We start from the raw sequence: 12,759 nt of genomic DNA, 5'->3' as shown, positions 1-12,759 counted from the left end.
ACCTGCTGAGCTTTTCCAGCAACTTTGTTTTTGTTCCATGTTAATGGGTGGAATGTTTATACTGCTGAATTTATGCCAGACTAGAGACAATTAGATTAGCCTGGACTTCAGTTCAAAAGAATCAGGAATTCAGATCAGAAAGGAGAACAGGTTCCTCCTAGCAGGACGATCAAGCTTTTAGTTCAGGGGAACCAATATTACTGGCAGAACCAATTTTTAAAAAATCTGTTGAGGACCTAGCTTGTGGCAGCATATACAACTGTTCGAGCTATCTAAAGTGAAGGGAGGTTTAGACCATCAACATTGTTAACAAAGATTCATACCAGCAGACAGAGAAAGGAATTGTATAACTGCCTCAGCAGTTCAAGCAAAAGAAACTAGGAAGAATCAGTTAAATAATTAATTAACAAGTTGAGATAGGAGTGATATTTCTCCAAAATTGAGTATTTGTAAAAAGATAAGCTTGGAAAATAAGTTGAACCTTGATTTTAAAAACCGAAAGAACTGGGGATGCTATAAATTAGGAACAAAAACAAAGTTCCTGGAAAATCCCAGCAGGTCTGGCAGCATCTGTGAAGGAAAAAACAGAGTTAACGTTTTGGACCCGGTGACCCTTCCTTCAGAACTGTTCTGAGGAACAGTCACCGGACCTGAAATGTTAACTCTGTTTTTGAACCTTGATTTTGCTGTTTGTGTTAAGATCCTAATAACTGTGTTCTATATAAAACTTTTTGTTTCTTGTGTAGTAAACTTTATGTTTTGCTATTGAAGAATATTTGCAGCCTCATGTGAATATGTTTTAAAGACTAACCACCATGGTAACCAACTTCAAAATTTAAAAGTGTGATCTAACAAGGTTCATTCAGGGATTTGACATTTCTAGTAGTGCAATCAGCTGGGCTCACAATGCTACATTCTGAAGGGGATTCAAAGCAGATGTAGAAAAGATGTTTCGTTATGTGGGTCAATCTAGAATGAGAGGTCATAGTTTTAGGATAACGGGTAACAGAATAAAAACAGAGATGAGGGGAAATTACTTCTCTCAAAACACCGCAAATTTGTGGAATTCACTACCCCACAGTGCAGTGGACACTGAGAAATTGAGTAAATTGAGGGGACAAACAGATTTTTAACTAACAAAGGGTTGAATTGTTACGGACAGCAAGCAGGAAAGTGGAGTCGAGCCAAGGTGAGATCAGTCATTATCGTCTCAAATGGCGGAACAGGCTTAAGAAGCTGAATTGCCCAATCCTGCTCCTAGTTCTTATGCTTTTGTAAGAAGTTCTAACTGATGAACAACAGAAAGCACTTACACAACAGATACTAGGAACTGTACAAGTGTGATAAGTTGAGTTTTAAAGGCATGCTGTCTGGTAGGAATAACTTACATTGGAAGAAGGTTTGAATTACTGGGATGACAAGTTGCCATTTCAAGTGAGAAGGTGGATAGCTCTTCATGTAAAATCATTTTTCATTATTTTGTTTTACCATAGATATACTTTCCCCGCAAAAAAAAAGACTGATGTCATGTTCAATACACACTTAGAGTATACTCGTACTATACTAAACTCATTTTGTCAGATCTTTAAAAATTAATTATTCACACCTGTAGACAACACTTGGAATCCTCTTCCATGATCTGAAGTTTCCAACACTCTCAAGCTCTTTATCAGTTAACCAAGCTGGTACAAGTAACTGTTGTGGGTAACTGGCACACAATCTGCATTTCAAGACATTTCATTTTAAAAGCAGTGGCAAAGAACGTAAAAAAGAATACATGAAAAGAAATAAGCATCACATATATAACACCTTAGAATATAACCGAAACATATTTTAGCTCACAAACTTGCTGCTTGTGAGGAACATGGAAGTAAAGTTCATGAAGAATTTGCAAAGGAAACTGGACAGGGACTTGTAAAAAATTAATTTTCCACGCCATAGGGCTAGCAGCATGGGAATGGAACTTACTGGTATGATGTACAAAAACACTACATGGACTTGACTAGCTAAATATGATTCTGACAATTGCAGACACTTAAAAAGCTACTTACAGTTTAGTAATAGAACATAACATATTTGACACCCATTCAAATATACAAATATTAATGCTTAATCAATATTTTTAATATTTTAACCATACAAAAAGTTCAAGAAAATAAAAAAGAGAGTAAGCATTAGTTTTTGTACCTTAGCTTCCATCAACTCATGAAACAGATGCTATAATTTTGGACTTGGAACAGATGAGAATGTTTTGAATACAATCTGAATGAACATCAACCTACTTAATTGCAGATATTCAAATATTAGTGAAAAAGGCTCCAGTCATCCTTTTTTAGAATAACATTGGAAAAATGCATTTTGGCAAAAAGTATGTTTTGCTACTTCAATAACTATTTACCTCCCCCACTAACATTAATTATTCTAATATTTATTAAACAGATCACATTTTTGTATTCTCTTCAGGGAAGTGGTTAAATTAATAAAGGATTCACCTTTATTTAAACTAGATGGTAATTTTGGAACCCAAATATAATTTAAGAAAATGTTCTCATGCTGCACAAGAAAAGCCAACACCAACTAACTTTGCGGAGAAAGCTATTCTGACAGAACAACAATGGAAAACCTATTCATATTTTTAATAACTTGCTGTAACGGGACCAAATAATTGAACCAAATTAGTTAGCACTAAAGGCTAGAAGATTAAAGATTCAGCAATAAAAAACAATTACAAAAGTAACAATATAATATTTCTTACTTGTATTTGTCATTGATATTGGTAATCCTCCATGCATTTTGCATATCAAAGCACATTCTTTCGACCTCATTTTTAAATCGTGAAACAACATGCTCACCTAGAGAAGAACAACGGTGAGACTACAGAAATCAACAATTCAAGTGGCTTCTCCTTTTCTGGCTTTACATGTCATCAGTAACTTTCCCAATTACACAAAACATCTGAATCACAGGACTTTAGCATAAATTATTTACTGAATTTCTACTGTGAAGAATATATAATTATGATTGCAAGATTAGCTATGACAATTAGGTTGAAAAATAAAACTTACACAACTTTCTCCCATCTATTTATTTGGCTTAGAGTGCAATACAGTTTCAAATGCTTCAGTTACTTCAGTGATACTTCACTCAAATGGCTATGCTGCACGTAAATACTTTGACAGTAGTGATGAAGGTTATTTGCTTATTGGGTATCACAGTCAAATTATGCATGAAATCTGTGTAGCAAGGATCTCTGGACAGGGATCAAATGCAGGGACCTTTGTTGATCTTCCCTTCCCTAGCCTAGGAGCATTGAGATCAACTTCAGCACCTACAAGACTATAAAATGGAGGAGCAGAAGTACGCCAGTCAGCCCACTGAGTCTACTCAGCAATTTAAATGACAGCATTGCTGATTTCACAATCCTCAACTCTAATTTCAAGTCTTATCCCCATAAACCTCGACTCCCTCACTAATTGAAATTCTTCCTTATCTCAGCTCTAACTGGGCAACCCATTATTCTGAGCTTATGCCCTCCGGTCCTAGATTCTCCCAAGAGGGGAATGGCCTCAATCCTATTAAGCAGACTAAGAAACTTGCATGGTTCAATAAGGTCACCTCTCATTTTCTAAACTCCAATGAGTGCAGGCCCAGTCTATTCAAATTCTTCAAAGAAAATCCCTCCATATTCAGGATCAACTTAGCAAACCTTCTCTGGACTTGACTCCAATGCTACTTCATCTTTCCTTAGATAAAGGGACCAAAACTGTTCACAGTATTCTACGTGTGGTCTGACTAGTGCCTTGTATAGTTTCAGCAAGACTTTCATATTTTTGTATTCCATTCTCTTTGAAATAAAGGACAACATTCCATCTGCATGCCCTATTATGTACCAAACAATTAGTGTACGAGGACTGCTAAATCCCTTTGCGCAGCAGTTTCCTGCAGTCTTTCTTCATTTAAATAATATTCAGCTCGTGTATTCGTCTTGCTAAAGTACATTTTCCTACATTACATACCATCTGACAAGTTTTTGCTCAGTCACTTAACCTGTCTCTATCCCTCCGTAGAATCTGTCATTGTCACTACTGCCAATGACAGATGTTAAGCTAATTGGTCTATAGGTACTTGCTTTTTGTATCCCTCCCTTTTTGTAAAGAGCACTACATTGGCGCTTTTCCAATCCTCCACAGTACGAAGCTTCTTGGAAGATTAATGCCAATGCATCCACTGTCTCTGTAGCTAGTTCCTTTAAAGTAGGATGCAATCCATGATGTCCTGGGAACTTAATGGCCTTCTGCTTCATTAATTGAGTACTTTTTCCCTAGTGATACTTACTGTATTTATTCCTCCTCACCCCATCCCACTTCAGCCTCTAGACTATTTAGTATTTTTAGAATATCATTAGGGGTTTGCATCTGTCTTCAGAGTAGAAAAGTTTTTATTAAACTCCTCTGCCATTTTCTGATTCCCTATTGTTATTTCTCAGACTCATTCTCTAAGAAGCCTATGTTCATTTAGGACTCTCTCTTCCTTTTTATATATGTAAGAAGCTCTTACTCTTTTTATATTACTTGCTAGCTTGCGCTCAGTTTATTTTCTCCCTATAATTTTTTTTTGGTCATCTTTTGTTGGTTTTTAAAACACTCCCAATATAGTTACCCTCAAGTTTACCGCTAAATTGTTGCCACATTACATTTTTTCTTTCAATTTGATACTATCCTTAACTTCCTTGTTGATATGTTAACTTGCCTCTGCCACAAACCCAGTGAGAGCCGGTCAAATTAATACTAACTCAGTGATGAAGCTTGAACTCGAGTGACTATATGGCCAATTTATTTCTGAAACGATGGTATGTCTTGAAACAATCATGATTTTGAGTTCCAAAACGGAGAAGGTTTGCAAATGAATATGAATGTTGTTCACATTTAATATATCAAGCAGTAACTGCAGTTCCTCTCTGCCAAATTCAGAAATGTGGTTCTTGACAATTGTAACTGTTTACTGTAACACCACTTCCTTCCTGAAGGAAACTGTGCAGTGAGGAAAGCAACTTTGTATTAAACTATATGAAGGAATTAACATTAACTGGATAATACCTGGTCGGCACAAGTTTCCATGTTGCTCTTTTTCACTAGCATATACATCCATACACCAAGCATGATAAGCAAAGGCAAAAAGGTCTTCTATCCTTGCAGGTGGTCGTATCACATTGTTCATACGTTTTACCCACTCTTGACATTGTTCAAAAGTAGAAAACTGACACCTATTTATTTTTTGTTTTAAAAAAATGTGAATGAAATAGGTTAAGACTTTTACAGCAACTGTTAAAAAAAAGTTACAAATAAAATTTAATGTTCACTTTTGTGTAGCCACCCATTTTTAACATTCTTTGTTGCTGGATATGCTCATTGAAAGGAACAATGTTGGTAGATCTAATGTCGGTTCAGCTTTCACTCGATCAAATCACACTGACCTTTGAACCAGAAGGATCAAGACTCATTCCAGGCATTTGAACATATAAGCTAGGTCAACAAGTCAGTACAACAGTGAGGGAGAGCTAAACTAAAAGAAAGTGTACCTCCAGTGGTTAAGATAAATTGTTGAAAAATGTGGTCAGTATGATTCATTGTTCAGCATAAGAGATCCCTTGACATCAACCTAAGTGAAAGATCACGGCTTTCTTGACGTTCTGGTCAATTGTGGTTCGTGTGTGGAATGAACTGCCAGAGAATGTGGTTGATGTTGGTACAATTACAACATTTAAAAGACATTTGGATAGGTACATGAATAGGAAAGGTTTAGAGGGATATGGGCCGACCACAGGCAATGTGGGACTAGTTCAGTTTGTTAAACTTGGTGGGCATGGATGAGTTGGAACGTGATGATTCTATGACTCTATAATCAAGTATTAAAAGAGATGTACCTGCTAATAAATCTCACTGCTGTTGGTGGAACCTTGCTTGTGCAAACTGTCACATTTCTCTACACTACAACAGTAATTACGTTCAAATGGTTCATTGGCTACTTAACACATTGGCCTGATGCAAAAGTGTTGACATATGCTTCATACTTCTTTTAAAATCTAAATTGAATTATATGAAGGATAAAATATATTTTGTAAATCCTCCTGATTCCTTCGTAGGAGTAACTATTTTAGGTTACTACATTTACCCAATACAAATTAGTCTCCCATTGCATTGAACACCACGTTCTAAGATCACGTACAGTGCTAAGATCATGAGGCTAAGGACCAGGAGATAATCTGATTAAGCTCATAGCCTTACTGGAGTAAAGACATATATTCTTGTGTTTTATATAAAATTTGGAAGAGAGAGTTAACCTCTGTTTAAGTTTCTCTGCAGCAACTGCACAAAGCATATATAAACACAGTGTGCTCGATAGAAAATTACAGGTATAGCATCACAATTCAAAATAAGTAGATTATAGTGCAATAAATTTAGATGGGCAATTTCATTACAATGGAATGCAAATAAATTACAATGGGAAAAGTTGATGCCAAAATTATATTACTGTTACACAAAATGATGGCTGCTTTTGCTAAAAGGAAGTGCATGTTGACAGAATCATAGAAATCTACAGCACAGGAAAAGGTCTTTTGGCCCATCACTTCCATGCCAGTCAAAAACCACCACCTAACTATTCTAATTTTATTTTTCAGCATTCGGCCCATTGCCTCGTATGCCTTGGCATCACAAGTGCATATCTAAAATACTTCTTAAATGTTACGAGGGTTTCTGCCTCTACTACCCTTAGAGTTCCAAATTTCTACCAAGCTCTGGTGGAAAGGTTTTTCCCCACATCGCCTCTAGATATCCTGACCTTTACCTCAAGTCTATGCTTCCTGGTCATTAATCTCTCCAGTATATCTCTTCATAACAAACAAACTCTCCATCTGGACTTCTAAATTATTATGGATTGGGCTGAATAGCTGATTCTGCTGAAAATCTACACTTAAATCAGACACTTATTAAGCAGGTTCAGCAAACTTCCAAAACACTAAGACAATTACACTAAAAAACTGGCCATCAGCACAATGTACCCATTTATCCCTAATTTAATAATAGAATACAGGTTCACACTGGTTAATTCCCATGTGACAAATTCAAACCACTATGCTGTCAAATCAGCAAAGGCATAGCACAGAATAATTGCGTGCCAGCATGCTGTTTAATTGTGTATGTCAGGGCAGCAAGGAGAAGGAACAGATCAAAAGATATCATTCCAAGATTTTAAAAATTTTGTTCAATTTAGTAAGTATTTCAGTTACAGTCACAGAATGACAGAATTGTTTTGGGACAGAGAACGCCCAATCGTTCCACTGTCTCTGTACCGATTTAATGCTTTTTTACCAATCTCTGTAACCCCGTGTTTCCATTTAAATAATCATTTCATGCCCTCTTGAATGCCTCAAATTGAGCCAGCCTTCACCTCTCTCCCAGGTAGTATATTGCAGGCTTGAACATCTCAGTGTGCGAGTATTTTTCTCTAACATTGCATTTATTTCCTTTGCAAATCACCTTAAATCTGTTTTTAAACCTTTTACAAGTGGGAACAGTTTCTCCAATCTACTCTGTCCAGGCCTCTTAGGAATTTGAAAACTTCAATCAAATCTCCTCTTAGCCTTCTCCTCTCCAAGGGAAACAATCCCAACTTCTCCAATTTATCTGTATAACTGAAGTTTCTCATCCCTGGAACAATTCCTGTAAATCTCTTCTACACTCTTTCTATACCCTTGCATCATTTTAAAAAATATGGCAGCCAGAATTATAAACAATACTCCAGGATAGGCCTAACTAATATCTTACACAGATTCAGCATAACATCCCTCGTCTTGGGCGGTATGCTTCATTATCTGCTCTTTCCACAGTCCTGCCAACTTAACTGACATATGCATCGGTATATCCAGTCATATTAAGTCAATTAAACACTCATGGCATTCTCATTTTAACTAATTTAGGTCCAATTATCCCAACATTTGTGTGATTAGTTTGCATATTTTATAGATAGAAACTTTCAAAACGTGTCAGTGAGTAACTGCAAATAACTGTAAATGCCTATTTTTTCCATTACTGCGGCATTAACTAAAAAGGAAAAAGTTTAATCTAAAAGGCACCTAGCATTCTAAAAGTCTAAAAACAACTGGAAACATCTATAATCTAAAATTACGTACCTGATAACTTTGCAGTCTTTACAAGTCAAATGAAGTTGGAACATCTCACGACATTCAATACTTTCAATCAGCTGCAAAGGAACCTGTCAAAAGCGTCAGATAAAAAAAAGTTATTTAACAATATTCTATGTTAACATAAATCCTTTAAAAGGTAACCTGCTGCAGATAGGCAAACTTTATGCTCCAGTAGATCCGTTGGTAATGGACAACTCAAAAACGAAAATCCTGAAATATACTCACACCAGCCAGATTATTAATAAACTGTTGTTTTCCATCTGCAAAATGGTGGTAATTGTATAGCCTTACTGTTTTTAAGGCGCCTTAAGAATTTCACTATATTGATCTTGACACAAAATTTTTAACATGAAGCTTTAAACATTTTTTCCATGTTCAGGCCTCAAATTCTGGTTTGGATTCTTTTAGCTATCAATGTTATTTCTGTCACAAAAACAGCATCTGTGCTTACACTGGAAATGATCGATCAGAAATCAATTCCTAAATCCACATCTAAAATGGAAATTACAATACAAGTAAAAATTTTTATATTATAATAGAACATCTAAGAATGGAATATATGACTCCACAAAACAGATTCTTGGTTTTGTTTGGTCTAATTATCCTCTGTTTTCTGAGGCTGCCTCTTGTCATGATCCCTCGTGCAATAACAAAGATGGATTGGATTAGTATTAGCTATTTACGTGGCACAGAAGTTGCAGACAGCACCAAGGGGTAGGGGGAAGAGAATCAACATGCCTCAGCACACTTGGGCTCAGATGGTAGAGAATAGTGCTGAAATATCCCATGGCAAGATGAGCACTCACTGGTAAATGTTAATCCTGTCCAAACTCTCCATACAAAGAGTCTGACTGATACACAATTTGACAGAATCTAACTAGAAGAGGTTGTATTTGTCAATTCATCATATACAAGATTAAACAAACGGCTAGTCATGCCCCAGCCTACTGAAAATTAATGTGCAATGCTGTAATAGTGACACCTGTTACTCCTTGCTTGACAGCATGATAATAGTGTATAAAAGAAAATTCCAGAACACCCATTATTCACAATTGTTTCAGAGTTGTCACTGTAACAGCCATTTCCTTTCACAAACCATGAGCAACACCTCAAGAAATTGACTAGTATGGGTAAAATGTTCCAAGATCTGTATTATATTTCAGGTGCTCCAACAGTCCACATTTAAACAAGGAGAAAGCTAATTTTGTCTAATAGATGGAGAAACATCAAGCAGCAAGTGAAAATGGTACTCAGTAGAGTACATGTCGCATTAACTACATTATTTTTACTTTTTGGTCATTCTTTTATGGGATATAGGTGTCACTGGCTGGGCCAATGATTAAACCCCATCCCTATTTGCCCTGGAGAAGATGATGAGCTGCCACACACTACTCAGGATCAACTTGGGGGTGAAAGTAACTCCAACCACTAACATCTCCTTAAATTCCTTGACTGTATTCTCAACCCTCCCATGCAACAAATGTAGAGAGGTCATGCTTTGCAACTAAATTGGAGACCAAAACCAAACTGTTGGAGAATCTCAGCAGATATGGGAGTATCTGTAGAGTGGGAAACAGAATTAACATTGAGCACAGGATGATTCTTCAGAACTGTTTAATCTTCTTACTGAATTCCTCCATTGAGTTCCTTACCCATTAAATACTAAACCACCAACACGACTTTGATACAAAAGCATTACATTTCCAAGGATGCAATTACACTATAATAATAGTGTCAGTTGCAATGGTTTCAGCACAACTATTCTGTACATATACTATGAATCCAACTTCAAGGCCCATTAGACTGAAACTAAATCTAAGTTTAATGCTGGTGTGAACCGGATTCCATTTGCATCAGTACCAATTGTTTAGTGTTGACACTTCAAAAAAAAAAACATGCTGAAATATGTCCTCTTGCTTATCACTGCAGTGGAGCATTTTGCTGCTCCTTCCCAAGAGTTCCAATAAGGCTAAAAACAGGCACCAATGCACCGTCATTAATATCGTCAGTTCATGAGTCAGGCATTACGTTTAGAATCAAATGTCAGATTAACACAAAAGTGGTTTATAACAATGATGTTCAGAAATGTATTTAAAGTAGATTAAGTTGCATATGTTCTCCACCCTCATGTTCAAAAATATCTTGCCTCAGATTCTGCAAACATCATACTCAGCAGATGCTCAAGGCAAATCAAATTTCTCAGGTGTGAGTGAAATTTCATTGGAACACCACGTAGGTAGAGGATAGAGATGTCAGCTGGAAAAAAATGGGGGAAGAGAGGCCTCTGGAAACTCAAGGCCTTCTTGTTGATTGAACAGCAGTGTTCTGCAAAATGATCATCTAATCTGTGTTTGACTTCCCTCCGCATGGCAAGCAGTAAACACATCGCATTAAATTTAATAAGTAAACAAACATTGCAATTTCATCCCAAAGGAAGATTTAGAACTTTGGTGTTGATCAGGAAAGCGGTAAAGACAAATGCTGCACTTCCTGCGTTTTCATGGAAAAGTGCTACGAGAAGGGGATGTGGTGTCAGATTTGAACACCATGATGTGCAGAGGCAGGTGTTGGGCTGGGGTGGACAAAGTCAGAAGTCACACGACATCAAGTTATAGTCCAACAGGTTTATTGTTTAAACTCCAAATAAACCTGTTGAATGACCACCAAGAGTGGCTTGGCAGCAGTACTACAGATTGGGCTGGTCAGCTCCTAAAGAACATAGCTGCTGGACTGGGTCTGTGACAGGTGGTGAGGAAACGAACAAGAGGGAAAAACATACTTGACCTCATCTTTACCAATATGCCAGCTGCAGTTGCATCTGTCCATGACAGTATTGGTAAGAGTGACCATCGCACAGTTCTTGCGGAGGCAAAGTCCCACCTTCACACTGAGAATAACTTCCATTGTGTTGTGTGGCACTATCACCATGCTAAATGGGACAGCCTTCGCACAGATCTAGCAAATTCAAGACTGGGCATCCATGCGGTACTCCAGCACAATCTGTAACCTCATGGCCTGACATAATCCCCACTCAACCACTACCATCAAGCCAGGGGATCAACCCCGGTTCAATGGAGAGTGCAGGAGGGCATGCCAGGAGCAGCACCAGGCATACCTGAAAATGAGGTATCAATCTAGTGAAGCCACCAAACAGGACTACTTGCACACCAAACAGTGAAAGCAGTGAGTGATAGACAGAGCTAAGTGATCCCACAACCAACAGATCAGATCTAAGCTCTGCAGTCCTGCCACATCCAGTCGTGAATGGTGGTGGACACTTAAACAACTCACTGGAGGAGGCGGCTCCACAAATATCCCCATCCTCAATGGGGGAAGAGCCCAGCACGTCAGTGCAAAAGATGAGGCTGAAGCATTCGCAGCAATCTTGAGCCAGAAGATTGGATGATTCATCTTGGCCTCATCCAGTGGTCCCCAGCATTACAGATACCAGTCTTCAGCCAATTTGATTCACTCCATGCGATATCAAGAAATGGTTGGAGACACTGGATACTGCAAAGGCTACGGGCCCTGACAACATTCCAGCAATAGTACTCAAGAGTTGTGCTCCAGTACCTGCTGCTCCCCTAGCCAAGCTGTTCCAGTGCAGTTACAACACTGGTATCTACCCGGCAATGTGGAAAATTGCTCAAGTATGTCCTGTATACAAAAAGCATGATAAATCCAACCTGGCCAATTACCGCCCCATCAGTCTACTCTCGGTCATCAGTAAAGTGATGGAAGGTGTCATCAATAGTGCTATCAAGCAGCACCTACTCAGAGATAATCTGCTCAGTGATGCCCAGTTCAGGTTCCACCAGGGCCACTCAGCTCCTGACTTCATTGCAGCCTTGGTTCAAACATGGACAAAAGAGCTGAATTCCAGAGGTGAGGTGAAAATGACAGCCCTTGACATCAAGGCTACATTTGATTGAGTGCAGCATCAAGGAACCCTAGCAAAACTGGAATCAATGGTTATCAGGAGGCAAACTCTCCAGCAGTTGGAGTCATTATCTGACACATAGGAAGATGGTTGTGGTTACTGGAGGTCAATCATCTCAGCTCCAGGGCATCTCTGCAGGAGTTCCTCAGGATAGTGTCCTTGGCCCAACAATCTTCAGCTGCTTCATCAATGATCGTCCCTCCATTATAAGGCCAGAAGTGGGGATGTTCGCCGATGATTGCACAATAGTCAGCACCATTCGTGACTCCTCAGATACTGAAGTAGTCCGTGTTCAAATACAACCAGATCTGGACAATTTCCAGGCTTGGGCTGACAAGTGGCAAGTGACATTTGCACCGCACAAATGCCAGCTTATGTCCATCCCAACAAGAGACAATCTAACCACCACACCTCGACATTCAGAGATAGTAGGAACTGCAGATGCTGGAGAATCTGAGATAACAAGGAGTAGAGCTGGATGAACACAGCAGGCCAAGCAGCATCAGAGGAGCAGGAAGGCTGATGTTTCCAGCCTAGACCCTTCTTCAGAAAATTTTCTGAATTTTCTGCTCCTCTGATGCTGCTTGGCCTGCTGTGTTCATCCAGCTCTACA

General features: G+C 38.4%; 1 protein-coding gene across 7 annotated transcripts in view; it reads right to left on the bottom strand.

Annotated features, from left to right (window-relative positions):
* The window catches only part of mtmr3 (myotubularin related protein 3), a 57,367-nt gene extending 48,701 nt beyond the window's left edge, over positions 1-8,666 (bottom strand). For 2 of the 7 annotated variants that reach the window (XM_048611207.1, XM_048611209.1), the window contains exons 1-4: positions 8,192-8,660; positions 5,097-5,263; positions 2,756-2,852; positions 1,607-1,720 (exon numbers count right to left, since the gene is read on the bottom strand). In XM_048611207.1, coding sequence (XP_048467164.1) covers positions 1,607-1,720; positions 2,756-2,852; positions 5,097-5,263; positions 8,192-8,235 — 422 coding nt within the window. In that variant the 5' untranslated portion in view covers positions 8,236-8,660. Of the gene's footprint in view, positions 1-1,606; positions 1,721-2,755; positions 2,853-5,096; positions 5,264-8,191 lie in introns of all 7 variants that reach the window. The other 5 variants (XM_048611211.1, XM_048611212.1, XM_048611210.1 and 2 more) reach the window with 4 other exon arrangements.
* Positions 8,667-12,759: the final 4,093 nt, after the last annotated feature.

This window comes from Rhincodon typus, chromosome 24 (assembly GCF_021869965.1).
Source record: "Rhincodon typus isolate 14 chromosome 24, sRhiTyp1.1, whole genome shotgun sequence".
Classification (NCBI taxonomy): domain Eukaryota; kingdom Metazoa; phylum Chordata; class Chondrichthyes; order Orectolobiformes; family Rhincodontidae; genus Rhincodon; species Rhincodon typus.
This window is presented reverse-complemented; position numbering and strand designations above follow the sequence as displayed.